Source organism: Lineus longissimus, chromosome 2 (assembly GCF_910592395.1).
Source record: "Lineus longissimus chromosome 2, tnLinLong1.2, whole genome shotgun sequence".
Lineage (NCBI taxonomy): Eukaryota > Metazoa > Nemertea > Pilidiophora > Heteronemertea > Lineidae > Lineus > Lineus longissimus.
Window position 1 is genome coordinate 25,337,043 of NC_088309.1, and position 27,736 is coordinate 25,364,778.

Below are 27,736 nucleotides of genomic sequence, written 5' to 3' on the forward strand. Positions count from 1 at the left end.
ACTCACTCGTGGTTGTCTCAGGAGACACGCACTGAAAGCCATCATAATTGAAGACAGAGGACGCGTGGGAAAGGAGGGGAATGCAGGGAGACTACCGATAAAGTAATAGGCCTTCTGACGGCCGATCAGGGGTGAGTTATCGGTGGTGAAGGACGGATATACGCAGAACGACGGCGGATCGACATGCTGAACGAAGGTCATTACTATACTAAAAACAGGTCGACGGACACAGTTCACAGAATGTATGATATTTTCTTAGAATATCAAACTAGTGCTACTCTTAATGTATATATCACTATAATTCAGCTCGCTATTGAAAATGTCAAATTGTGCACTTAACAACATACTTTGCGACGTATTTCAATAGCATTGGTTGTATATGATTGGAATTGAGCGGTAATCTCTGTGTACGTGGAGGTATGGCAAGTATATCCATTAGCCTAACTATCAACACATATAGATTGCAATACATTGGAGATAAGTGGACTAACCACATTAACATGAAGGGACTGTACTTGTGATTTAGCCTAACATGTGAAGTGTGGCAGAGCTATACTGTGTCCTTCGTAGTCTTCCGGATTTTTTGAATTTTTCAAAATGCACATCGACTTTTGATAATCAGCTCGCCTGTGACGGCTCGGCTCTCAGTATGGCTGAACCCTTAGATGGTGCCAAGAAGGCCCAGCCAACTTCCAGTCATGACTGGGTAGCTGAGGAAGACAGGCCAGGCGGGAATCGGCGCCTGAGGAGCGACTTCGAAGGAATATGGAACCCTTCCGTACTTTCTGATGCTGATAGAATTAAACGTTCTTCGCTGGTGTCGGATGACAATGAGGAAACTTTGGAGGAACAGCTGCTGGATAGGCGTGAGAGAGACGGACGGGAAAGCGAGCTATCATGGGCGCTACCTTCTGAGCCAAATAACATCATTGGAACCAGCGAGTACGGCAGTGAAGATACTGACGATGAGGCGAGTGGAATACTCGAGACGAGGAGAGAGCGATACGCCCGGGAAAGGCAGCTATCATGGTCACTACCTCCAGCATATGATGACCTGCCGGATAGAAATACAATTTCTTACGATAATGATAACATTGAGGATCAAATGGACATGCTTACGGAAATAAACGGGAACTCTGAAGCCATGACAAAGATGTTGAAGGAAATAGCGAACACTCCTAATATGACGGACGAGGAAGTGCAACAGGGATTAGAACTGATTGGTCAAAATGAGGATGACTATCTCGGCGATTTTCCTCCCCTGCCGCCCGCCAATCAACAGTCTGAAGAATATACATTAAGACCACCTTGGAACACACCGAAATTTGCGAAGCATTTCCTTAGTCAACAGCAACAGATCTATCAGCGCCTGCAGCCCCAGCAAGGGCCCAGCGGTCTATCTGATATTCCTCACCCCGTCACACTCCAACAGAGTGCATTGCAGGGACCAACTCCACAAATGAATGTAATGCAGAGAACATACGCGCAACAGACGGGGTTACGGGCACCAAATTCCCAGGCGAGTGGTTTGCGGGGGCCATACGTACAGCAGACCGGGTCGCCTGGCGCTTCTAATGCGGGAGATGTGATGCCAGCTAGGGAGGTGGAGAAAGAGAAGCCACAAAGTAAGTGAATGCAACAAGAATAGGACCAAACTATATATGTTAACAATTGCTGCAAAAACGTTATAGAAGTGAAATAATCAAGCCTCGGCGCAAACCCCGTGGAACGCCAATGCTAAAGTTGCTGCAAGAACTAAATTGAAACCAGTCACTTTGATGAAAATGATAATGTTGAGACCTTTTGAGAGAGATTGCAAAGTTGCGTCGATTTCCCATTGCCACTTCTGTTAGAAGAAGAACGTATGAAAATCAATATCAACTTCGTTTTTTAGAAAGTTTTACTATCGAGCATTTCAAGATATTTTTGAATGAGACAGGACTGTCTCTATTCCCCGCCAAGGAATTTATCGCACAGACAGTCGCCACCGACAGACTGGTAAAATTGAACTTTGCCGGACTCGACCAACTGACTGATATCTTCTTCCGAATATTGATGGACCACGGACTCGCAGTGTACTTACCACATCTGCGGAAGTTCAGCGCATCGGGTAAGTAGATTGTTACCCAGTTCCGAACAGCACCACCGCAGGTCAAATGAATTGTCCGGAACAGCAATCTTCTTACTAATATACATGTATATTTGAGTGACCATTTTCTTTGTTTGAAATCGAATGATGTTAAATGACAAGAGGGCAATACCTTTCCATCTCATTCTTCTTGCCCTTCATTTTAGCATTCGCTGGACAGTCACCCCTGTTTTGACGACTGAGCCTCCTCTTCAGCGATGTTTATTTTCTTGTTGGCCACTATACATGCAAAGTTCCTCGAGCAGACCGGAAGATATCCTGTCATCAAAGAGGCAGCTTGAATTAGTTTTTAATCATTTTTAAGTAAATTGCTCCGTTTTTCTTTAGGATGTGTCCATCTGACAGACGCCGGAGTCCGCTGGTTATGTAAGATTAGCCCGGTACTCCAGGACATAACGCTGATTGGCTGCAGTAAGGTAACATCAGCAAGCCTTTCATTACTGCTGGAGAAAGAACCGCCTCTCGGGTTCATTGATATGAGCTGCACGGCGGTTTCAACACTCCCACTGTCCTTCGGTAAGTTATTTATTATCAAAGATGCCGTCCAAGACTCCATATTAGTTATACACTTGAAGCATTCTGATACTTTGATGTTCCACGCTACTAACCGAATGGAGTACATGCTACTTGGTTACAGTCGTGGCAATTTCGTTCCTTTTTTTGAAGCAGAGCTATCGGCATCAAACCGATACAAAGGTTCAGTGACCTGCCGAGATAAGGTGAGGTTAAAAGCTACATCGTAGCGATTAAAGTAGAATTTAAAAGAGATGGAGTACACATTCTACCAGGTTACATGTTTTTAACTTTATTCAAGGCTCCTCTTCAGTCGACCTTCGTCTTGATGGCTGCCCAATGATCTGCCCTATCAAAAAGAAGCTGAATAAAGCCTACCTAAAGGAGCCGAAATCATGTAAGTCATCACTCAAGTAGCATTTTGTAATTCAACAGCTTTCTAATAATTCCTTTTTTTATTCCTGCCACGTTTTGATACTCTAATATATATATATAGTCCTTGAATATAACTCCTCACGGAATTTTCATGATCAGTACAGCCTCGGCTTTCTTCAATTTCAGATGTTGCTGACGGGTCAGACATTTTTGAAGAGGTGCAGTACAAGGTAGTCATACTAAAGAGCGGCAAGATGGAGTTTAACTTCGGCAAGTATCTGAGCGAGGGGCCAGGCAACTCACCTCCAGACAACCAACCTATGACTATCACCAGAGGAGTTACCATCGGCAAATTCAAACTCAACGTCTACGATATTAACAGAGTTCAGATAATGGTATTTCAGATGTGTTGCTCTTTTTAAATTACGTTTCCCTTTTCGAAATCAGTATTGTAAAAGACTGTCGAAGGATTGCACTTTGTCATTCTTCCGCAAATCTCCGTCAAGATCAAGTGTTATCAAGTTATCTAGTGGCTCGAAGTAAAAAGCTGTCACTTAAATAAGCCACTGAAAACAATCATCAACGTGTAGTCTTTACTGTTTTTCATCCATCACCAATTTCCCTCGCTAGGTACCATCATGGTACCATTACAATTGGACTTACTCTTTCCAGGCTGCACAGGATCTGGTCATCAGCGATGGTTCCATTTGCCTGTTTCCCTTCTACCTGGAGTCGTGCACACCAGATCGACTCGACTATCTGTGTTCGTTCTACTTCAGAAAGATTGCATATGTCCTCTCGAAAGTAGGTAAACGCAAGAATAGTCCTTATTCGATCTTGGTAAAATGTACATTGGAGTTTCTGTTTTATTCATTCAGATGTTTTGATTAGGTTATATCTCATTTTGGTGTCTGTTTTATTCTTATTCAAGTCTGAGTACGTTGTTCCGGTCCTGGTTGGTCTTCATACTGGAAAGATGGCAGGAAAGGAAGCCAGCAGCAGGTTGATGAACCTCAAGAATGGTGTCATAAGGAGGTTGGAGGAATGTCACAAGCCCCTGGAGGAAAGGCTGCACATTATGATTAAGTCAGTTCTACCATTTATAACCCAAATCCTCTCGTAGTCTTTTATGATTGAAGAGTGCACGCACGTAGTAAAGTGTCATGTTTTCCATTTCGAGATGGGCACACCAGAACCTGAGGAGGTTACGTTGTTTTCGTAAACGAGTACGGTGGGTTACTTTACATGTAACTCATATTTCAGAAAAAGGGCACTAATTTGAGCATCTTCTTGCTCTAGCATATTATAATCAGTGTGCTACATACAAGTACAAACTAGATCTCGACAATTAGGCGCGATCCTAAAGAACGACCAAGTCACCAACATCCCAAATGAGTTGTTTTTGTGGGCTGAATCCTCTATGGCACTCACGGTAACTTTCGTTGCGATTTCAGGAGGAAGTGGCTGGTCCATGACTACGACATGAAAGGGCAGCTCTACGCCAGTGATGCGGCTGTGATGTTAGACAAGCTCCGGGCCACGCCTGTTTTCACTGATATCATCGACACACATAGAAAGGTAACTTAGTTTTATATTAAAGTAAGCCAGGCGAACACTGACGCCTGTAACAGTCCAGTAATCCAGTGTTATTAGTCTTCGCAGTTTGTCTCCTAATGTAATGATTCCGATAAATCAAAATTCTAGTATGCCAAAAAGCAACTTTCTGGTTTTCTGTTGAGCCGTTGCTAAAGGAAAGCGTAAAAGCAAACCCATTCGGACTATAAACTGAAAGCCGACCTATCATAAATGGGATTCAGAATCGTCCGTTCCTCGCTCTCAGATTATTGGCCATTTCATTTTTCATAATGTAGGTAAATCCGGAGAAGTTTTTGAAGGATGCAAGATCATACGTGAACTCCGCCTTCTCTTGGATGATGGTTAACTGTGCAGAAAGCCAAGCCGTCATGGACAGACTCCTCGAGGAAAAGGAGCCTATTTTGGGGTTTTCAGAGTCAGAAGCAACAGAGAAGATTGGCAATGCTGCCGAAATGGCCGGTTTCAAGACAAGCAAAATGCACCAGCCGTATTTGAAAACTATTGCTCGCGCAATGAACCAAAAGGTTTGTCAATGTTTAACATTTGTAACTGTTTATGTAGTCGAACCCACACCGATAACTTACCAGGTTCACCGTATTCCGTGGCCTAGAATGGCTAGTGGTGCTCATGTGACTTCTTTGAACGTAGATGCGATGGTCATTGGAGAGAACTTTGCTAAATGAACCCATGGCCTCGTTTTGTCTACAATTCCTCTTCTACTCTGTTCATTGGCAGAAAGCACAGGTTATGAAAAAATGGCTACTTATAAACCGTTACGGACAATCGTGTTTCCAATATTTGTTGTAATTTATGAAACACACGATTGACCTTTTCTTTCAACTTTCTTCTGCAAAAACTTTGATATCTCCTTTCAGGGCTCTTTGCTCTATTTCCCTGAGGTTGACCGCTGTCCGCTGATTACGAACCCAGAATGGCTAGCGAACGTCCTGGGTATCTTGATGAATCCTCCACCGCCAGATGAGAAGATGAAGCGCTTGATTCGCTTCGTAAGCAAGGATCAACCGGTATGGACGAAACAAGCCCTGCGGGAGGCACTCGCGGGAATGGTTCAGGAAGAACAGGTGAGTTATAGCGAAACAATGAATGCCTCCTTGCCAAGATTGTAGGGTTCCTCTCTCAAATTTTATGGGTTTTTTGGCGGAAATGCCAACTACAACCGAATTGCCGTTAAGGACGTTTAAGATTGTAGGTGAAGAGCACTTTCTAGCTTATAAAGATTAATTGTGCACAATAAGTCTGATATCTGGCGTAGGATATAAACATCGGTAATATGCTTTATTGACTGTCTGACTCTACTGAATTTACTGTCTGTACTTTACCGCTTCAGCTGGAACTGCTTTTACCGCTGCTTCTTGACTATGGAGTGCTCCTAGAGTGTGCCGTGGATCGCATCACCACCTCGGACGTCCCTTACGCATATGTCCCTCTCGACCCTCTGCCGAATGGGCCACCCATTAATCTAGTAAGTGCAATAAGATACTGCCGAGTGTGGCCGCTCTGGGTAGAGGAATCAGTATGCTAAGATTTCATTTCGGGAAGAATGGGAAACGGCTTTTGAATGGCTAATATGGACTGGAAGGTCCATCTGCTTAAGGAAAGTGGAAAATACAATGTATCACATTACAGCCTACCTTGCTGCATGGCTCGCAAATAGAGATTTAAGGTTGGTATATGAAATCGTATTGTGATTTAGGAGTCACATCAGTGATTTAAGATTGCATTAGAGTGATACTGGAATTCATGCACAGGCTCCTTAAAAGCCATCGATCGTTTGCGTCGTACTTTAACCTTGGGATCTATCATTGCAGTCAGACATATGGGCCGAAGTAAGATACGAAACCGTTGTCCAACGTAACAAGCACTATCAGTTTTCATGTGGGGCCCCTCTGTCTCTGTACAGTAGCTTCACGAGCCAGTGCGCCAAGATCTATAAGTTCACCTTGCTGTGGAAGTACGGATTCCTGATCAGACAAGGCGTGGTTGATGTACTGGTTGGTCTTGAGAGCAATGGTAGAGGTAAGCTTTTGTTTTTCTTTTGCACCATATTTCATACAAAGGAGTTCCTTAAAACAAAACTGTTGACATACTACCATCTCCATAACGTTGTAACGTGTTGATTTCATTTTGTATGACGCTAAATATTGTGTTGAAAAATTTGTGAAATTACCATGCTATCCCTGCAGACGAGCCAGTGATCTGTGTCTCCGGCCGGACAGAGTACCAGCGGAGTGAGGCGACCGCGGTCAGGGTCAACTGCCTCTGGTCTGTGATGAACAAGATCACAACCATTCTTGACCACACCATCAAGCGCTACAGCTGCTTTGCAACGGTTAGTAATTGAGGAAAAATGACCAGAAATCAGTAGTCCACTATGAAGTCGGGGTACAATCTGGTTGCAAATATCATTTATGTTAAGCAGCTTTGACCAACAGCCAGTTCTTAACACAGTATCACTGGCTAGACAAGTCATAAGTAGACTTTCCTATTGTATCAAAATCGTAAATGTCAATAAAACCTATGAAGCAGCCTTCTACAGACTGGTTCTGACTGTGCATATTTCTGGCATGCTCTTGTCTGAGGTAACGTAAGTAAGTGGCAACGTCTTGTGCAAGTTTTAATTTCTTGTTAGCAATCCCATGGCCACCATCCTTCATTTTAGGTTGTCATCCCCTGTCCGACCTGCATCCCGACAATGGTCAACAGTAAGATAGTGAAAGATGAGGACGTGTGGCTCTATCATGTCATCCTACTGAAAGCGGGGGCAACTAGAGGTCTCAAGTGCCGTAGTAAAAAGTACAAGTGCAGCGAAACACCACTAAACAACACAAGGACAGTGGAACAACTGCTTGGACCAGGTGAGGCTTAGGCTAGTATTCAATTCGACAAAACCAATGCTTCATTTTCTTAAAAGTGATGCAAGTCGACGAAACAAGTACGGAGGTTCTTTTTCACTTTTTCACTTCTTGCAGAAATCTTCAAGAAGTATGAAAAGCGTCAAGCTATGTGCGAAAGTAAGCGAATTAAACTGGATGCACACACTTCATGCAACCTTGATGTAATGCTTCTAATCTTACTTCAGACCTGAGTCTCGTTCCTCTGCACATGACCTCCCAGTTGACCAGTTGCAACGATGCTCTGTCTGACTACAATCGCTGTGCCATGTGCCAGGGCTGTGCCATCAAGGGAAGGGATTGCCCGGGGTATGGACTGATGGGAAAGACGGTCAGGCACTGTGGGTGTGAGGAGATTCCCAACTTCCCTCTCTGTCCTAGCTGTGGAATATGCCAGCGGTGTGAGACGTATCTCCAGGTATGGTTCAACTGACGATTCGTATTTTCTCAAACTACTGTTGTGTGAGCAACGAAAAACAGTTGTCTTGTAAAGAAAGAATGAAATGAATAAACGCACAACCTGAAACACGATACTATTTTGATGTAAGAGAATGTCGAACTGCGAAAGACCTATACCTATGACAACGGCCGAGTTCTGAATGATTACGGAGTCCCCCATTGAGCAAGATTGTGTTTAAGCATGCCATCTCGAAGTTGCAGAAGAAGTGTTATCGTTTTCAGGCACTCTACACCTCCTTGAACCCTCAGACAATCAGGAATGTCACTTGGAAAGAATACAAAATTAAAGATATAGACAAATTCAGCAAGAGCAATGTTGCTGTGGCTCTGGAAGGCAAGGTGGTTCAGCATCCAGAGTTCAGTTGGTTCCACACTCAGAAGGACCAGCTCTATGTTCTTGATAATGTCAACTTCAGCCCGGATTTGTTCAACTCGATAGACATCCTGTATTTCAGGGGTACAAAACCCAGTGTTGGCTTGGTCAGGTAAGACTAAGGAGTTAGAACACGACGATTGTTGTAAAGATGTTTTAGACATGCGCGTTTAAAACCCAGACGCTTCGCCATCACATTAAGTTGTCTGCGATCCGCTAGGAAATCTGCAAGCCGAATTAGTAAGTGCAAAGCAACTTGTGTCTCATTCGGGATCCAAGTGCTGATTCTTCTCACTTCTTTCCCGTGATGATGTTGATTGATGTAGAGTAGCTATCTGATTCATAAGTAAACCCTGTGTTTCAGAGACGATCACACACCCATCATCACTTTCAATCCATCGGAAGGATGCATCGGAAAGGACTGGTCATCTGAGGGTGTGACGGGCCAGAAGTGGAAAATCAAAAATTGCACCTTATTTTCTCTGAAGATAAGATACGTTCCCGTACATGCAAAGATGAAGGAGAATTCGGAACACTCTGGAGGAAAGGTTGGTGCTAATTTATACAGCTACTTCGACTGTTCTCCTGGCTCAACCGTAGCAATTTCCGTTCCTGAAGTGAGGGTGGTTCTGGAATGCATCCAAAAATTTTATGAGCATTTCCTAGAAGTCGATTCTGTTCGGTGTTGCCGAGTTGCTGCAGCGTCAAGACAATTGTCCTTCAGATGGTCAAGGTAGATGACTATTGAAAGCGCTCTTTTTTCAGCCGCCTTCTATGTTCGCTGTTGACTTCTACAAAGCGGCAGAAAGACTGTGGACTGAATATTTACCTGCCGGAAGCATGAAAGTAGCTCTCACTGGAAGTGAAGCTGGAAGCATGATAGTTCAGACGCCAACTCTGGTAAGGATTTTTTCCATATTCTTTAAGAAATGGGATCAATACCGATAACAGGTTCCCGGTCTTCGATAAAATCATCTAACGGTGACTGATAATATTTTTTAGTATTCTACCGTACGGTATGTGAAAGTCTCATTTCGTTAGCATTACTCATCATGGCTGAGAAGTTAAGTCCCAAGTTTGTAGCTGGCTACACGAAGTTAGTTAGAGGTCTATACACTCACAATTATGTCAAAATATTCCATTTTACTTTTAGTCAACTGGAGTTCCACTGACACTGGACCATCCGGATGCCAAGGAAGGCAAACTATACGCAGAGGTAGAAAGACAAGACAACCCCAGTCACCTTGTACTCAGCTCCATCACGCCACAAACAGAAAACAATTTTATTGTCACCACAGGTATGTCGTTTGGTTACGTTGCTGACCAATTCCTAAGTGTCCGTGTAACGTTTTTGGTTGTTCCTTATACGTCAGGGTTTGAATACAACTGACGGCTAGAGAGGCCACGAAAGGAGGCACAGAGAGAAATTTGTCAAACGGTTTTCTAGCATTCCCCAAACAATGATGGGAAATAGTCAGAAACGGAAGCACTCAGAAAACGTTACACCGTTTCCAGGAACGCGGATTAATACAACGCATTTATTCACTTTTTTCTGTTCCACTGAAAGTAATGACTACTTTAATTCGATTCCTTATTTTGTCGGTCATCTTTTTACAGAGGATGGCACAGTGCAGATGGCAAGAGACGACCCAAAGATTCACCCGCTTGGTTATTCCTTTGCATCCAACACAGATCGAACCCTCTTCTTGCTTCCCGAACATAGGGAAAGTAAGTCATGAAATAATCATGATGTGGTGAATGTAACTGAAGATACTTGATAAACCGATCCTTGCGTATAAGCATGTACTTCTAACCAGATGAACGTCTTTTGGTGATGTACTAGTAGTCGAAGTATTGATAGTATAACACATATTTCTGCCATGAACAGATTTTGGGTCAGATTGCCTCGAGAGGTTTGTTTTTACGACGTGGATATGTCTTGGTTTAGCGAGAATACATTGGTCATTGGCTTATTTTTAGTGACATATTGTCCGTGTACAATATAGACATGATAAACGTATAAGATGTACGACAGTAGGAGTCTCGACAGATTCTATAAGTTCGATTGGGAATCTTGTTACTAGGGATCGGTTTGGTTTAACTAATAGTACTTCAGCTGAAATACATTCATTCCCTGTTTTCCAGTGTCATCAGTACCGACCATGTTCTACAAGAGGAAGAAGAAGAAACCGTTGGCAACAACAAGTGACAAAGCCGTTGTCACCTGCAGTAAGTAACCCGAAACGAGTTGGCGTAAATTGCTTTCTTCACCTCACACGAAAACAAAATACATACCTACATCATACTTCTCGTGCAAAAATCCCATTGATTTTGTGGAATTAATTAACGTATACGGACTCTGGAAATCTAAACGTAGCCAGGTCGGGGTCTTGTGATACATCCGATATTCGTGATGTCGAACGCCTCCACCTTCTCCATACACGTCACCGTCCGCTTACTCATCTTGCAAACGAAACGTGAAATAATTCCCAATTATGACAACGTTCTTGATAATGATTGGCTATATCATCGTATCATCTCTCCAGTTGAGGACCTCAGCACATTGATTGAGAAGAAAATAGTGTTACCAGCTCCACTCTGGTTTTTCACAGAGGTAAGTCAGAGAAATTCTCGAAAAACAATAATATAATTTCTCTTAAGTGTGTTTGGATGAAATAAGCTCAGCTCAGTTTGTTGGCTTGACGATGACATTAGTGAATCATTTTTTATACCAATAAAGATCTATAATGTGCAAAGGTGTAACATGTGTGCTGTTTATCTCATGTAGTCTCGTCTTGACTCCCAAGTCTTTGATATCGCAAGAAGCTAGTTCAAACGAAATATTAGTTGTACACACCACATGAAGCCTGGACGACGTATACGTTTGTCTTAGTATAAATTAGAAACTTGACGAGATTCATGTGACGACGAGTAGTGTCAGACTACGTGCCTTGTTGCATTTCTTCCCTCAGCAATAAGGATTGAAAACCAATAGGCTACATGTTGTGTTTCTAGGAGCAAAGGAATGGATGGGAGCCCAACATCCTTGACATGTGCAATTGCCAACGATTTTACGAGTCCACTGAGGCCCAAGTCTGTGCCTACACAAGGTCAAGGCCGAGGTTCGTGGAGTGGGTGAGGTCAGCTGTCGAGGAACGGTTAGGTATGTCGGTGTAACGTTTTTGAGTACATGTACTTTTTATTTTTGAATGTTTCCCCTTTTTTCGGAATGCTGAATGGCAAATTGATACGTTTTTTTCTGTTTCCCCATCAAAAAAGTCATAAATTCCCTCACTAGCTGTATATGGAAACGCTAAAAAATGAGACGCTATATAATCAAAACACATGACAAAATCTTCTTTTTGATGTAGCATATGAAAGCTTTGCATCCATGTTACTGCTCCCGGCGAAGATCGATGAACGGTCACTGATGTACCCAACATTGCCTCCACACTCAAGGCAGGACTTGTTCCAGGCTGTGTACCTCTGTTCCAGCTGTAAGTTAAACGACCACCTAAAATATCCTACCACCTACAAGGCTCATATAGTCTACCTCATCCTTCTTATCTATGACATCATTGCTTTTACTGGAGAAAACAATAACGTCATCCGTTTACACCACTACATATAACTCACAATGCGTAGGTATAGACGATATGTACCAAGTACCGTAGCAGGGTGATTTTCCAAGACAGAACATTCAGATCTTCCTGCCAAGGTAGACGACTTGGGGATCTTTTTTTTCACAAAAAAAGATGACGACAATGGTTATCCTGCTCAAATCGTTCCCTTTGCAGAAGACAACATTTCAATATAATTATGGTGTTTGCTAAGATTGATTACCAATGGTGTTCCGGATTTCAGCTGCAGAAATGCTTGGCATTCACCTGCTGAACATGAAAGGAATAACTCTGCCGGAGGAACAAGCCGACCTCACCAACCTCTTCCTTCCATTCCACGTGTTCATGTCCTTGGGATGTCAGGTAAGAATCATCTGGTTGTTGTCTTAGAGATTTACCCCAGACAAATATTTCACTGTATAACGTCCATTTTTTTTCAATGGGTTATTGTACCTAAATCTTTTCCTTTCAGGTTTTCCTTCCTGGCTACGACAAGATGTTGCCAGAAGTAGCCGCAGGCTCGCTGGATGATAATCGTGTCCAATATTACCTCAGGGAGCTTCTTCTTTACATCACATCAAGCCTGGTCATCTTTAATGCCGGAGGAAAGGTACCAGAAGTGGGGGATTTAACAGAAGACACCCTGAAGTTCATCTATTCTGCTGTTGAGCACAGTTCGAAAGAAAATAAAACTACGAACGAGACAAGTGCGATTGCTATCTGTCCTGCCCACCGAGAGAGTGATAGTATAGACCCCAGTGACTTCGACGACATTCCAGAGATTCGGCAATACCTACAATTCGTCAAGACTGCGAAACTTGAACAGACAGTTGAGACACTTCCCAGTGACTTCTTTCAGCAGTTACGCGGGCTTAAGGAATTCAAAGTGGAACGATGTAACATCAAGGAGCTCCCGAGTAACATAAGTCTATGCACTAACCTTTCCTCGCTGAAGCTAAACGGGAGCAAGATTACTGAGCTACCGTCAGGTTTAACACAGCTGCAGGACAAATTGAGAGAGTTGGACATAAGCCATCTGAACCTTTCTTCTCTGCCTGAAGTCGTGACAAAACTCACAAAGCTAGAAATACTAACTGCAGACTGCTTGCTTTTGGATCCTCTACCAGACACTATAGGAGGTCTAGCCAACCTGCGCGAGTTATCTATGGCTGGTTCTTGCCTCTCCCAGTTACCAAAGAGCTTTAGCAATCTGAAGAAACTGACTAAGTTGAGCTTAAGTGGTGTGCCCTGGCCGCAGGTCAAACATGGACAGTATCTCACAAATGCTGGCTTCAACGATTTCCTCACCAAGTGGAATCTCAAAGAATACTTCAAGAGGCACCAACGGGTAGGTTGACCGGCTTGCCAGTGCAGTAGAAAGCACATCTTCTTTTCAGAAAGAGGAATCATAAGGCTATTATGACGATGATGGTTTTGCGATTACTGATTGATGATGGTGACTAGGATGATTGAAGATGACAATTGCGATGATAACGATTGCGATGACGATGATGATTTCAATACATGATACCAATGCTTGTAACGATAATAATAGTCTTTCTTTACAGCAACACGGAGAAGATCACGACATACTGAAGCCTTTTGATGCGGATGACAACCTGACTCTCGATCCCACAGAAATGGGAAAACTGAACGCGAAAATCTTTAATATGTTCCCGAGATTTGGCTTTTATGGGAAAAGCAAACCAGTGGCTGAGAGCACTGGTGGCTTCCCAAAGGAACTCCTGCAGTTGGTGAACCTAACTCACCTGGACCTCTCCTACCAAGGCATCGTGTCAGTCCCAGAGGATATCAGCCGTCTTGCCAAACTTGAGACACTCCTTTTGTCTGACAACCCTTACTTAACATCAGTTCCAGGGACTATTGGGAGTTCGCCGCTAGAAAGTAAGTTTTGCCAAGATGAAAAAGACTTAGAAACGAACTCTACGTGATCTCGAATTGTGCATCCTCCATGCATTATTGGAATGCCGGAGTACAAATTATTGAGGCTTAGTTATATAAATATATATATAAATTGCAGTGATTAAAACTACAGTAGAACCTCCCTTAGCGGACAACTCTCCCAGGCGGACACCTCTACATTACGGCATTACGACACTAATTGATAGAGAACTACAATTTTAAGAGTACGTGTACATATCCCCAACGAGCATCTTTAATGAATGATGACATGATGAAGGAAAATGCAACCTTCCATAGAGATAACAAATAACAAGTGGTGATTTCTTCTTTAGGATTAGACATTTCTGACTGTCCATCTATGCGCACCCCTCCACGAGAGATCACCTCGAAGGGGTTCTTTCCCGTCATGGCCTACCTGAGGAGACTGACTACTGGATCTGTCAAGTGTAAGCGGACCAAGCTCATGTTAGTTGGTCTTGGTGGAGCGGGGAAAACTAGGTCAGCATCCACCTCAGATGACGGTCAAAATTAAATCGAAAATTGCGTTCAGCGTAGTGTAGTCGTAATACATCGATTAGACAGATGATTTTATCAGTATTGATAAAGTTGAATACCAGGACGCCATTTCGTGTCATGCCAACATTTGTTGACCACTCTACTATCTGTTGATATCGAAATATATCATATTAAAAAATAATAACGTCCCTCGTGGTCAAGTGAGTTTACCCAACCCGCTTGTCTCTAGTGCCAAATCAGCAGCCCGTTTGACCTCGCAAAAGCATACAGGGCTAACGTTTGGTTACTTTCAACTACCTGCGTTATCGTTCCAGCCTCGTGAAAGCCTTGCTCAGTGGTACCAACATGTCACATCTTGAATCCGGACAGGATATAACTGATGGTATTGACATCCATTCATGGACTGTGAAGGGGAAGGAAGACTCTGTCACCTACAGTGTTTGGGACTTCGCTGGACAGACAGTTTACTACAACACCCACCAGGCAAGGAGTCTCCAAATTGCTAGACTAGCTAATGTAGGCCTATATACTAAGAAGTGCGACTGCAATTGAAGCTTAGGAGCTATATAAAAGATTTTGGTGGAGAGTTAGAGCAAAGATGCACCAAGCAAGCTCTCTTATTTTGGTTGAAGGCATAGCCGGTCGAGTTAAAGATCTAGTAGTCATGGAAATCGTTGAAGCGGACGACTATGTTTTCGTTCAATTCGAGTTTATAATTTCTGTCCTCGTTCTCCTTTTCAGTTCTTCCTCTCAAATCGAGCCATCTACCTCCTCTTGTGGAACCTCCGTCTTGGGGCTGAGCACGCCGGCCTGGACTTCTGGTTGAGCTCCATCTCCGTGCATGCCCCCCACGCCCCTATCCTCGTGGTAGGCTCACACCTTGACCAGGTGCAACAGTTCAACGTTCCCACACAGCAGCTTCAGAAGAGATACCCACAAATCGCTGGCTTTCATTCAATAAGTACATTAACTGGAATGGTAAGAGCTCGACCATATATTATCATCATGTCTACAATCAAAGCCGTCTGGTCTCTTTCGCTTGCTCGTTTTAATACCTCTTCTCTTCTTCATTTTTTTAACCGCAGCACCACGTCCTTAGTTCTGCGGAAGAGTAGTGGAAGAGTGACGCTACTCCAGTTTGTTGCATGCAGGTTCCTGGGCAACAATTGGTCATGCTCAAGTATGAAGTACATGTATATATTCCAGGGCGTCGCCGATCTTCAAGAGAAATTGTTCTCCGTCACTATGCAAGAAAAATACATGGGAGAAGACATACCCGAGGTTTGGTTCAACTTTGAGAAAGCTGTGATAAGCGAACGGGAGATCAGCACAAATATCATCAACTACCAGCGGGTGGAGGAGATAGCATTTGCTAGCGGCATCTTCGATGAACTTGAGGTAGGGTTGTCTTCATGACTAATGTACAGTTATTTCTGCAAGAGTTTTGATGACTGAAAAAGGTGCTGAGGTAGAAGCCATTGGGATAGTTACATGTAGTTCCAGTTGGTGTTGACGAAGAGGCAAGTGGGCGGTTGGTCCCAAAACGGTTTAACATCTGATTTTTTATAACTATTGCATCACTATGTGAATGGTATTTGAAACAGAAGCGTCATACATGTACCATTTCTTTCCAGACATCTCAAGCAGTACAGTTCCTTCATGACCTGGGGACGGTGCAGCACTTCGATAATGAGTTCTTGAAGGACCAAGTGGTAATAAATCCCCAGTGGATAGTTGATGTGATGGCCTCTGTAGTCTCGGTCAAGGATTCGCCAATCAAGGTAGTTTTCAATCAATTTTTCATTTTTATGTTTATCATTACAATACATCATACGTTAATACCCTTTTATGATTGGTTCATTACTGATGACAGTATTGGTAAAACAGGATTGATGACTCCTGATTGGTCGAAATGACAATTCCTAAAAATTTTGCCTGAGAATAAAGCGGAAATCCAATCAAGATTATTCAAAGGTGCAAATTAAAACATTTTGCTAGACGGCTGCCATCGTGATTTAGGTATCAAAAGCAATACTTCGGCTTTCAGGAAGGCAAATTCAGACACAGTGATGTGTCGCAGGTTTGGAATGAACACCCAAAGAAACTCCACAAGTGGCTCCTGAGGTTGACAGAGAAGTTTGACCTGACCTTCCCGCTTGCAGAAAGAGAGATGAACATCGTGCCTTGTCTTCTCCCGGAAACCGAACCAGAGGTATTCGCTAGCAATTTATCCTCTTTTTTATTGTATATTTCCTTTTCTCTTTTGTGTCTACTTATAGACTTCAAATCGGTACGTAACATTTAGATGAAAAGTCATTTATTGTCTGGTTTTGCGGCAGCTTCCACTATTTTGCACCTCTCATAAAATGTGCACCCTATTTTGCACCCGTTTTAGGTATCATGGCCAGACATCGACAAAGCATCAGGCCACAAGGAGTCGACGATGGCGTATCGGTTCGAGTATCTTCCCGTAGGTCTTTTCAATCGTGGCCAGGTCAGGCTCTATGAATACTGTGATAGCTCCATCATATGGAAAAGAGGGTCGTTACTCAACAAAAATGGTCATACAGCACTGGTGACACAACGCAAGTGAGTGTATGCATAAGATGGTAAAATTTGAACTCCACAAAGAGAACACCGAGTTGATGTAATAAACTTGTGAAAAGAATCAATCAGGCGATTCCTTTTGATGAATAAGCAGAAGGGCACCTGTATGGATAATGAAAATACATTCACGAACTCGGGTGGTTTTTTTTCTCGCAAGGGCTCTGTCTCTGTCATCTCTTTGTCTATGGCATGTTGTAGAGCCACTGGGTCCGGGTTTGAAAAATATGTATCATACAATTTTATCCGCGGACTTGTGAAGTTCCCTAGATGGCCGAAAGAAAGCTTTAGGTAATGCTTTCTAAACCCCAATTTGCAGCATTATAATTATAAGGTTTGAAACTCTTGTCTCATTAACAGTACATGGAGTACTAAATCTTCATGAAGTCATAAAATGCTCCTTTTACAGAGATAACAAGCTGCTTGTGAAGTGCCAAGGTCCACGCCCAGAGAACATGCTGTTCATGATCCACGAGGTGTTCGAAACCCTTATACAGGAATCCTTCAAAGGAGTTGTTTATGACTACAAGGTGCCATGCCCAGATTGTCTCGGTATGGACAGGGATCCGTACATGTTCAAGGCATCTACGGTTAGGAGAGCATCAGGACTGAAGACTCCCTTCCTGCAGTGTTCCAAGAACTTCCATGTGCTTTCGATAGCAGACTTGATTAGTGAGTGATAAATGAATGTCAGTGGGAGATAGTTTTAGTGATGGAAGCTAGCTTAATGTCATGAACACCAAATACGTTCTAAACACCTTCAGAATACGGTAAAACTGCCGCAATTTTGCGGACGTTTGCTCATCTCTTCAAATTTGTTCAGAGAAGCCAGAATAGATTTTGTAGTCCACAAAAGTAAAAATCGTGAAAATATTTTTCCTTCAATTTTCGCGAAATTTAAATGTAAAGGTAAAGGTTCGTTCGATGCTTTCAAATAAGAAATACAAAATTTTTCCATTTTTCATTTAAAGGTGCGTGTCCACCGACTGAGAGCCAAGACTATGACCTCCATCTCAAGAACACAGTGCACAGCCTTACCGACATCAGGCTCGATCTCAGTGTTGATATCTTCATATCATGTTGCCAAGCCGATCTACCAGAGCAAGATCAAGACTTTGTTGACCCTAGGAAGGTCAAGACTAACATTACGGACGCTGGTTACACGTGGTGAGCATCTTTCTCTCGCATAATGTTCATTACTTCATAACAAATGTACACCTCAAAGGAACAGCATTCTCAGAAATCGATGTTCACTGTTTTCGCATGTTTGGCCGAGTTCAGCATGTTTCAAATCAACTCTAATGAGATGTCACTACAAGCATTTTCTGATATACACTGATTTGCCTGAAGGGGAAATGAAGCCTCTACGGCATACTACCTATACCAAAACGGCCAGATTTCGAAAGGAATATCTTAACCACTTTATTTATACCCAACTTCTACTTTTAGCTGGTTTGAGTCTGCAACAGCAAAGGACGGTCTGGAGGAACGCATCCTCGCTCTGAGAGATGCGAAGGTCTTCGTAGCCATGATCTCAAACAACTACGTGAATGACAAAGACTGTTGCATTCTGTTCAAGTTTGCGAGGGTTGTCTTGAAGAAGCCGTTGGTCTTAGTGACTGTCGGGCCGCCTGTTGCACACGACTGGAAACAGAGTACGATCGGGATGCTGGTAGCAAATGAGGTATCAACTATAATTTTTCCAACTTGATCGGTGATTAACGGCCAGTGATTTTCAGCCAGTGACAGTTCGTTTACCAGAGTAGAATCGTCTATCAACATTACTTTAAAAAATTTACCCCAAATGCAACTAGTTCATCCTTTAGATACACCGTCGTAATTTTCAGGGTTACTGCAACATGCAAAGGGAGGAACACAACAAAACCAAGATGGATGAACTGCTGATATTACTGAGTGACAAGTTGTCAGAGGGTCGGGGGATTGCACGAATTCCCACCTGCTTCTTCAGCTATTGCTGGAAGAATTCCAAGAGAGCTGCCGATATGGGCCAAAGGTAGAAGCCTCGATTTCCTTGAATCATATAGATCGTAGCCGACGCAATGAAGTCGGTAGAGGGGCGCCTGTGTAGGAAAGTGTAACGGCAAAGTGTAACGGACGCGGCTCAACCGGCTTTTAGCGTATAACAGGCATATTTTGTGAGAAGTGGGGTTTATGGTGGCGTCCTTATCACTTCCAATTACCGTTGTACTAGAATAGCTGAGCAAAACGATTTTGCCAAACGATTATTTGAGTGTATTTTAATGTTTTAGTGTATTTTAGTGTTATCATGTCCAAGCCTGGGTGCTCCTTGGACTAAACCGCCGCCGAAAGAAAAAGATTTACATGCAAATCGCAACAACCTGCGATTATCATACTGCTATGTTTGACGAAAAGCCCTCCTCGTCTGCTGATAAAACCGGTGATCGCTTGGTTCGATACTGACCGCGGTCACTGCAAGAAAGGCGTTGCAGGCAATTGCTTTGACCACCGCAAAGGAGTGCTTTTTAAATCGCTCGTTTGCGTGGTGCTAGTATTTTCCTACGGTGATTTCGAGAAAAAACAGAATCGGGTGTTCATCAGAGAGTTTCGACAGATCAGAGTGTCACTGAGCTTATCATAATATCCGTCTTAATCGTTCCGTTTCTGAACTAATTGCTTTTTGTAGGTCCACCTCCAGGTCAGTAGGTTACGGTGACCCAATAGATATGAAGGATTACCTTGAAGAAAATGGGGTGAAGTCTAGCATTGATATAGACAGGGCCAGGGAGGTAAGTTGAACTAAATTGGTACTGCTTTACAAATTGCTCTCAATAACTAAAGATGGCAATAGGGCTCTTACTCTCCTTCTGTGGGAGGTTCTGTGTGCATTTCAGGTCCGGTGTGCATTGTTTTAAACTCTTGTTTTTGATTTTTCAGGGAGGCCTGCTCCAATATATATCAGAAAGCCTCCGAGACGCCAATATAATGGTCGCTTGTGTGTCGGATGAGTACGCGGACTCCATCAACTGCCAGATGGAGTTTAGGTTCGCCACCAAAGATCTTCAGTTACCTATCGTGTTAGCGGTAGTTGGGAGAAGCCAGCGATGGAGGGCCACTGAGGTAAAGAACATATTTTTAGCCGATACTGGGTATCTAGTATTGAGTACTCTGAAGGACCATCTCCGCATAAGAGTTGCCTCGTACGACGTTCGTACACTTTGAGCTCACGCGGCATTGCCCTGCGCGCAAAGGTTCTTTAACATGCAAATGAATATAGACCTTTACCAATTGACTTCAATCATGAGAAACATCGACGCCTTTGCTAATATCAAGAATTCATAAAGACGTTTTGTTTATTCTTGCTAATAAGCATCAGCGAAGGCAGGTTTGGAGTGTTTCCGGCTCTTTGCTACAAAGAAAATTTTGTTTACGTCAAAATACGAAGCAGTCAAAGTTCAGGGCACGAAAAAAGGTTGTCCTTGGCAAGCAATCAAACAAATGTTTTCGCATCACGAGTTTGATTCCCAAACCACTAGACAACACACTACACTACGCCGTCCTGTTGACGTCAATGTTTACGAAAACCCATCACTTCGCAGCAGTGAGAAAATATTGTGTGTTTTGATGTTCTAGAAAATAAGGAATATCACGATCACGACGGATTCTGTCCTCACTTTATGCCGAAGATGCAGACAGCGATGCATCGCGTCCGGGTACCTGTAAAATCCTGTCCATCACTTGGTATGTGAATACTAGGCCTACATTCCCTTACGGTGATCATTCTGGTAATAGAGACTGATCTATAATTTTCAGCTTGGCCTACATGCTCCAAACTACCCCCAGGTCAACTTTGAAGAGTCGGCCGACGATGGGATGAGGAAACTACTAGAATTGGTGACGAAACAAACTGAGAAAAAGTTAGGTAATAGTCAAAGAAAGACGAGGAATAAAATGTATGAAGAACAAACGAGGACTGCATATCAGGTAAGAACATTGGAGCCACGATTCGCATATTTGGCTTAATCATTCGATGTAAGGAATTTGGATGACTGCTCGGAATCTTCCCATGAAAAAATAGCTTGCTGCTGTGCACCATTCGTCCAAGGGATAATTTGCTGAGTCACTGCACCAGATCTATTATTTTTCCATCCTTTGCATGATACCACAACATCTGTCACAACCATTATTCAAAAACCGACTCTTGCTGCTCTTAATGTAAAACATTTAACGTTTTACATTAAAGCGTCGATGTGTTAAGATTTTACATTTAGTGGTTGTAACATCGTCATTTTCGACGCCACCGGGCACTAATTTTCCCAAGATCGCACTTTTCAGGAACTGTTTGAGCTCGCGCAGAGAAGGACTCTCCGCCAGCTGACCAGCTACACTGATGTATATGAAATGCAACCGTTTCCTAGGATTCTTGTTATTGACTTTGCTGATCCTGAGGAAGAGGAAAGGCAAGGTATGTAAAACATCGTATAGCGTACTTACAAGCTCATTGTCAGGACATGTCCAAATGGCCACGTGAATCCAGTGTTTCATTCAAACGTCTGCGATCAAACCCGGCGATTACCGATTTTACTCGCAGACGAGAGATCTTTCTGTTCCGCATCGATTTACCATATACCAGCAATTTACAAATTTCTTACAATAAAACGTTGCTTCTCCTCTTCAGACCAAGGAAGAGACATCTCACTGACAGGGAAAGAAAAATGTATATCAAGTTTGGAGAGCAGACTGGATCATTCTTTTCTGCATAGAAACCTTTGTTTCAGGTTTTTCTGCGAACATGAACAGGTATGTTACACTCGGGAACTTACTCCGAAGTGACGTATTTCAGTTATCCTCCTAAACTTTTCTCTAGCGTTTATGCTAGACTACTAGGCGGATGATGCGAATGAAAAAAATGCGGGGATGCAGGAAAGCTTTCTATCTTCCTTTAACTATATATCATTTTGGCTGTAACTGCGCTCATCGTGATTTCAAACTATTTCGATGAACGAAAACAGCACAGTTTCCTTAATATTTCTTTGGCATCCTGTCTAAATTTTCTTCCACCTCCAAGGAAGTATATGTAAAAATTGACAGCGAAGTTAATTGTCCATATTTCCGTGCAAACCCAAAATTGGAGCCAGTATCGAGCCTTCCAATACGGCACATTCATGTCATAAACGACAACAGATTCGTACACTCGCTTTGGGCATGAGCAGAGAAGATATGCAAACGACGTCATCAATAACATGGCCGTCAGATTTGTATCTCTGATCTTTTTCTCACTATTTCCTGCTGTGTCTGATAATTTTGTCCGTCTAGCGGCGGCACGATTGACACCGATTAGGATGATGAGATTGCTAATGACAATGGTTGAAAATGGCAAAATAGTCCCGAGACAGAGCAAGTAGGCGTTGTAAAACGCCTCGAACCATCTCGCTTGGGGAAAGTAACGGATCACTGCTCCATTCGGCGGGTCCGGCAGCGCCAAGACGAAGAACGTCTGAATGTGAAAGGTCATCTCCAACACGCAGGTCGTGACAGTGACCTTAACCGCTCTCTTGGCTGTGCAGATGGTGGCCGCTTTCATCGGGTATATCACGGCGATGGCTCGGTCTATACTCATTTCGGCGAGGAACAAACCCGAGCAGACGGCAAAGCCATCCGCGCCGTACCACATGATACTGAATGAGAAGGATTTTAAATATTCAATAATCTGATTGATTCAATAATCTGACTGAATTATTTAGATAAAAAAAGTTAATGAGGGGCAGATGATTCTATAAGGCTTTTTTTCAGTCCCAGAGGCACTGAAAGTCATAGGTTTCTAAATTCTATAGAACTAATGCTTTAACACGTCACCATGAAGGACAATTTTCCAGTGGGTACAATTAAGACTGCTACATCGGTTGTCACTTCAACGGCTCTTCAATACTAGTACCCCCCCCCCCCCAACAGTAGGGGGCACTTTAACTTCTAAACGTCTAAAACTAACGATTGATGTACATATAAATACCTCAGGAACGCAAAATTACTCTCCAATCCCGGACCAAGACCATGAGAAATCAGCAACTTCCACAAAACCTCCGAGAATATCAACACGCACGTGTCAACAATGGCCAACCCGGCCATATAGACACATGTACTTATATGGCGGTTGTCCTTTTTCATCGTGATCATCAGCGACATCATGTTGCCTGGGATGCCAAATCCAATGCCGACGAAAGTCCACCACTTGTAAAGCATAACCGTGACATGTTCGAGAAGAGCTACAAAAGGTGACACCGTTGTCTCGTCAGCTGCTGTACCAAGGGCCTCCAAACTGACATTCATCATCGCCTACTTCCCTCTCTTGCTCATTCATATGCAATTGTGGTCGTGTTTCAAGAGAATAGAAATTAAGTGTAGCGATATGGAAAATCAGAACTGGTTGAACATAGTATATAATATTCGTGATCGTGTCATATCTCGGGAATTCAATAGAACTATCCGCTCCGTTCTTCGTGTTCTCCTGGACTATAAGTTGGTTTGGGCAGTAAATGGGCCTCGGGATGTTTGATTGATGATGGATTATTACTGGAAAGAAGTGGTGGCTTCCTATTTCAGCTGCATTGATTTCATCTCAATATCATGAGGAGTACGCAGGATCATAATTTCACCCCATCGTCTAGTTTGACGTGTACGTTTTAACGACGTAATTATTTATGTGATGCCTCGGGGTTTGTTTATGATGATACTGCAGGCGAGTTGCGCATCTCATGCATTCCCCAGGGCACCTACATTTGTGTGCTGCGTGCTTCCTGTATAACAGTGTAATTCTGAACATTATCTGATGAAAATTTGTTTTATCTAAACCTGTCTTCATGTAGCGTTATTTTGACTTTTGCACAATGAGTATCAGAAAACATCCCTGGTATTATGCACTGACAGTAAAACTTTTGAAAACAGTGTTCAGTGTTGTAACACTATGATTTGGTGGTCTTCAAAAGTGTTGTTACAATTGTCAATAGCAAACTAAAAGTATTAACGTTGATTCTACTTTTAAAACCACCAATCCTGTATTTCAGGGTTGGCACGTAGAAGGAAGGGCAATCCCTGTTCCAGAGGGCATTTGCGAGTCCGAGCTGGTTCGCTTCTCTCCCTACCTGGCTAGGACCATCGCGGTTATTCAGCTCAGCCCAAATATTCGCCTGAATTGTATTGGAGGAGAAGAAGGCAAGAAATATATCAAGTGGCTGGACGAGGTAAAATGTTCACCAAGTAAAAAATTAACTAAACTTAGAATGATATGATACAGTATTGATAGAAAGATCCTTGATACCCGCAAATTTAAAAGTACCCCAATTTGTCATGTGTGTCAAAACTACCCGGTAACAATTCTTCTACGGGCGTATATGTCTCCAAAACGATTCCGTCCATGTGCGATCCTCCTTATCATCTGTCCGATCTTTTCGCGGTCAGCACTCGAAAACTGAACGACTGCGTGTCACTCTGTCAAAAAATGGCATTGAAGTCTGCGGGTCAACAAAATATGGTCATCAATGTCGATGACATCACGAGAAAGAATTTTCACTATTTCTCATGATGATACCTCCATTATTTACTTTCAGAACTGTGATGAACAGGGTGCGACTTACAAGAGTTCCTTCCAAGCTTTGAGGCGGTATGCTGCGAAAACAACGCATGGAAAACTCTCTGGAAGCTTAGCAAGGTATGTCTATCATTTTTCGCGTTATTTTTGCCCGCTTCGGTCGTGTCCTGGGTTGCCGTCATTGCTGTTTTTCGGTCGTGAGATGAAGAATAAGTCGCCAGGTCGACACCAGACTAGCTTCCTTTGACAGGATTGTCAGCCATTCTAATTTGATTCCATGAGCCTCAACAAGAATTTGTGACATACGTTTCTGTCATATTTCACTATAGGTGTCTTACCACCACGGGGAATGTGTTCTGGCTCTGTGAGGACCATCAGAAGAGCCCGCACATTACCCGCATGAGTGAAACTGCTGCTCAGCACTCCAACAAGGCCGACAATGCCAGCCTTGATTGTCATATGCTAGACCATCTTCAACCATTGAAGGAGTGGGAGGAACAGGCAAAATTGGTGAAAGCAAAGCGTAAGGAGGGTTTCTTCTTTCCCAAATGCGGATTGTGAATTTCTGTGATGTAGTCATTTTGAAACGTAACATACATGTATGATTTTTCTCTCATTGGTTAGCTTCAAGGGCTTGACACATGTGTCATTACACAATATAATGGCATGTGATTTATAATATTTAGCCTCGGATATCCGGTCAGCAAACTGGGAACTAAAATGTGTTGACAGAACTGATCTGGTTCTGGTTGTTCGGGAAATATCTGGCTATGTTGATGCTTGATTTTTCTGGCCAAATAACCAAAAACCCAATAAATGTCAATAATGTGCCATTTTAACTTCGTTCTCCTTCATATTTCAGCATCTGTTGCCCTTGTTAGTAGTCCCACCGCACCAGTGCAAAGCAGAGCTACCCCAACACCGAAGTCGCGGACATCCCTGATGAAAAGCAGTGACAAACCGGGCACGTCAAGCCCAAGTGCAACCCGAGCCTTCAATCCTAAGACTAAATTCAAAGCAGCTGGATATGCTGCTCAGGCATCAGTCAAAGCAAAGAACTACCAAAAGGGGAGTAAGGCGTGTGCGCTTCTCTGATACTCAGTCATCGGCCGAGGCGGTGAAGAACTTCTAGAAGAGGAGTTCAGCGTTAAGCAAGTGTGCAACATCGTACAAAGTAATGGATATACATCACAGCTTTCTGCCACCGGCAAGAAAAGTACTTGACCTTTAATAAAAACCGGGGCGTTTTTCCTCATGCGTATCGTGCGACAGCCCTAGATGGTATCTGACGATTTCTTTGCTGGGAATTTGGTAATCTGCATCATGGTTGCCCGAATCGGTTACCCCGGCCCGTGAGGCCTATTCGCATGGGCATCTACCATTCTTGGTCGTCATACACCCAAGTCACCGGCATCCAATAAACTTAGCTCGTGCCGACGAATTCCGAATGTTCGCAACGCAGGTGGATGGCCAGTGTAAAACATGCCCGTGAGGATACCATTTACGTTTCGAATCGGGTGTAGAATTGTTTGTAAAATACAATTTGGCTTTCTTTTTTTCCAAATGCGAGGATGTGCTGACGTAAGAAGACGAAGTTCACCTTGATATTCATGTTGTTATTGTTCTTTTCAATTCAGAATCCATCTTATTCCCGGCAGGTTCGCAGCCCTCACGAACGACCAAGGGGCAGTGACCTTTTTCGTTCGTGACGATAACTGCGAAACCTGCATATCAATTGTACAATGCAGTGCAAACAAATCACTCCAAAGAAGTAAGACAAAACAATTTTCTGAATATTACTGTCGCGTCCTGACGAAACTTTCTCCCGCCCTTAAGAAAATACACGTAGAAATTCACGGCAAAATTTAGGGTCCATATTTCGACAACGACCCAATAACCCAACCAATACCTGGCTGTCCAATAGGGGTTGCTCAAATCAACCACAGCCACGGATTCGTAAATTCGCTTTGGGCACGAGCAGAGGAGATAGGCTAATGACGTCATTAACAACATGGCGGTCAAATTCGTATCTTTTAGCTTCTTTTCATTATCGTCTGCTGTGCTGGACTTCATTTGTTTGCGTCGAACTGCGGCGCGTTGGACACCAATCAAGATTATAATATTGCAGGTGGCAATGATAGAAAATGGGAGGATGGTACCAAGGATAAGTAGATTGTAGTTGTAAAATTCCACGAACCACGTCGCCTGATTAACATCTCGGATTGCAACTCCTGTCGGTGGGTCAGGAAGGGTCAATACAAAGAATGTCTGGATCATGAAGGTCATCTCCAACACGCAGGTCGTTATTGTGACCTTGACCGCTCTCTTGGCGGTGCAGATGGTGGCTGCTTTCATCGGGTATGTTACGGCGATGGCTCTGTCTACGCTCATTTCGGCGAGGAACAACCCCGAGACTACGGCAAAGCCATCGGCTCCATACCACATGGCGCTGGAAGGAAGGGAATCATTACAGACATAGGTGGTAAAGATGTCTCTCGATTGGCTTACACAGTATATCCGTCCAAGATAACTTTCGTAGTAACCGGATTCCGTGATTCCAAACGGAACAGCTGATGACATGTGTATATTCTTCCCAAAGTAGAGTCTGCGCATCCCAAGGAGAGCCGGCATTGTTTTCGCATTTGTCGCCGCCACGGCGAAACGACATTAGGCTCTAAAAAATTACATGCTATTTCATTTGGTGTCGTTCGATGATATAATTCCGCTTCCCGCCGACTGCGCTAAAGGGTTATTTGAATCGCCAAATATCCGCTTGAGCAAAATGTACATTGCGCGGCGGCGACCAAAGAGTAAAACACTACAATTTTACGGAGAAATATAGGGTGTTGTCGATGTGATGCATATAGGACTTCACTAACTTCTTTTTCAATATGGAATGCTAGTGGTTGTTAAAATCAAGACTGAGGTAACCTACCTTAGGAACGCAAAATTACTTTCCAATCCCGGTCCAAGACCATGAGAAATCAGCAACTTCCACAATATCTCCGAGAATAACAACACGCACGTGTCAACAATGGCCAACCCGGCCATATAGACACATGTGCTGATCTGGCGGTTGTCCTTCTTCATCGTGATCATCAGCGACATCATGTTCCCGGGAACACCGAGTCC

General features: G+C 43.2%; 2 protein-coding genes across 2 annotated transcripts; one reads left to right on the forward strand and one right to left on the reverse strand.

The window, feature by feature from the left end:
- Positions 1–406: 406 nt before the first annotated feature.
- On the forward strand, positions 407–26,209 carry LOC135483043 (uncharacterized). Its single transcript, XM_064763542.1, has 47 exons — positions 407–1,625; positions 1,895–2,110; positions 2,477–2,665; positions 2,964–3,059; positions 3,224–3,432; positions 3,710–3,841; positions 3,969–4,123; positions 4,492–4,615; positions 4,909–5,157; positions 5,509–5,715; positions 5,982–6,116; positions 6,463–6,670; positions 6,838–6,983; positions 7,314–7,509; positions 7,734–7,963; positions 8,227–8,489; positions 8,742–8,925; positions 9,143–9,277; positions 9,531–9,675; positions 9,995–10,105; positions 10,523–10,606; positions 10,924–10,991; positions 11,393–11,540; positions 11,749–11,874; positions 12,242–12,360; positions 12,470–13,345; positions 13,566–13,902; positions 14,253–14,418; positions 14,751–14,919; positions 15,178–15,414; positions 15,643–15,834; positions 16,071–16,217; positions 16,484–16,648; positions 16,832–17,025; positions 17,450–17,712; positions 18,012–18,207; positions 18,490–18,724; positions 18,888–19,054; positions 19,706–19,808; positions 19,957–20,139; positions 20,833–21,003; positions 21,355–21,484; positions 21,698–21,819; positions 24,081–24,257; positions 24,624–24,724; positions 24,934–25,127; positions 25,467–26,209. Exons 1-47 carry the CDS (start codon positions 650–652, stop codon positions 25,697–25,699), a joined length of 9,609 nt encoding a protein of 3,202 aa, XP_064619612.1. The 5' UTR covers positions 407–649; the 3' UTR covers positions 25,700–26,209.
- Positions 25,703–27,712, reverse strand: LOC135483044 (uncharacterized). The gene is made up of 3 exons (XM_064763544.1): positions 27,540–27,712; positions 26,405–27,053; positions 25,703–25,732 (listed from the first exon to the last, which is right to left on the reverse strand). The coding sequence occupies exons 1-3, from the start codon at positions 27,710–27,712 to the stop codon at positions 25,703–25,705; spliced, it is 852 nt and encodes a 283-aa protein (XP_064619614.1).
- Positions 27,713–27,736: the final 24 nt, after the last annotated feature.

What these genes read in the sequence shown, in the direction of transcription:
- LOC135483044 (XM_064763544.1), bottom strand. Translation starts at nt 27,712, where the DNA reads ATGTCGCTGATGATCACGATGAAGAAGGACAACCGCCAGATCAGCACA. An exon ending in AGTAATTTTGCGTTCCTAAG is followed by an intron (nt 27,054 to 27,539) that starts GTAGGTTACCTC and finishes CCTTCCTTCCAG; the next exon opens with CGCCATGTGGTATGGAGCCG. An exon ending in AGTTTCGTCAGGACGCGACA is followed by an intron (nt 25,733 to 26,404) that starts GTAATATTCAGA and finishes CTCCTCTTCTAG; the next exon opens with AAGTTCTTCACCGCCTCGGC.
- LOC135483043 (XM_064763542.1), top strand. Translation starts at nt 650, where the DNA reads ATGGCTGAACCCTTAGATGGTGCCAAGAAGGCCCAGCCAACTTCCAGT. An exon ending in TTGCATATGTCCTCTCGAAA is followed by an intron (nt 3,842 to 3,968) that starts GTAGGTAAACGC and finishes TTCTTATTCAAG; the next exon opens with TCTGAGTACGTTGTTCCGGT. An exon ending in GGAACAACTGCTTGGACCAG is followed by an intron (nt 7,510 to 7,733) that starts GTGAGGCTTAGG and finishes ATCTTACTTCAG; the next exon opens with ACCTGAGTCTCGTTCCTCTG.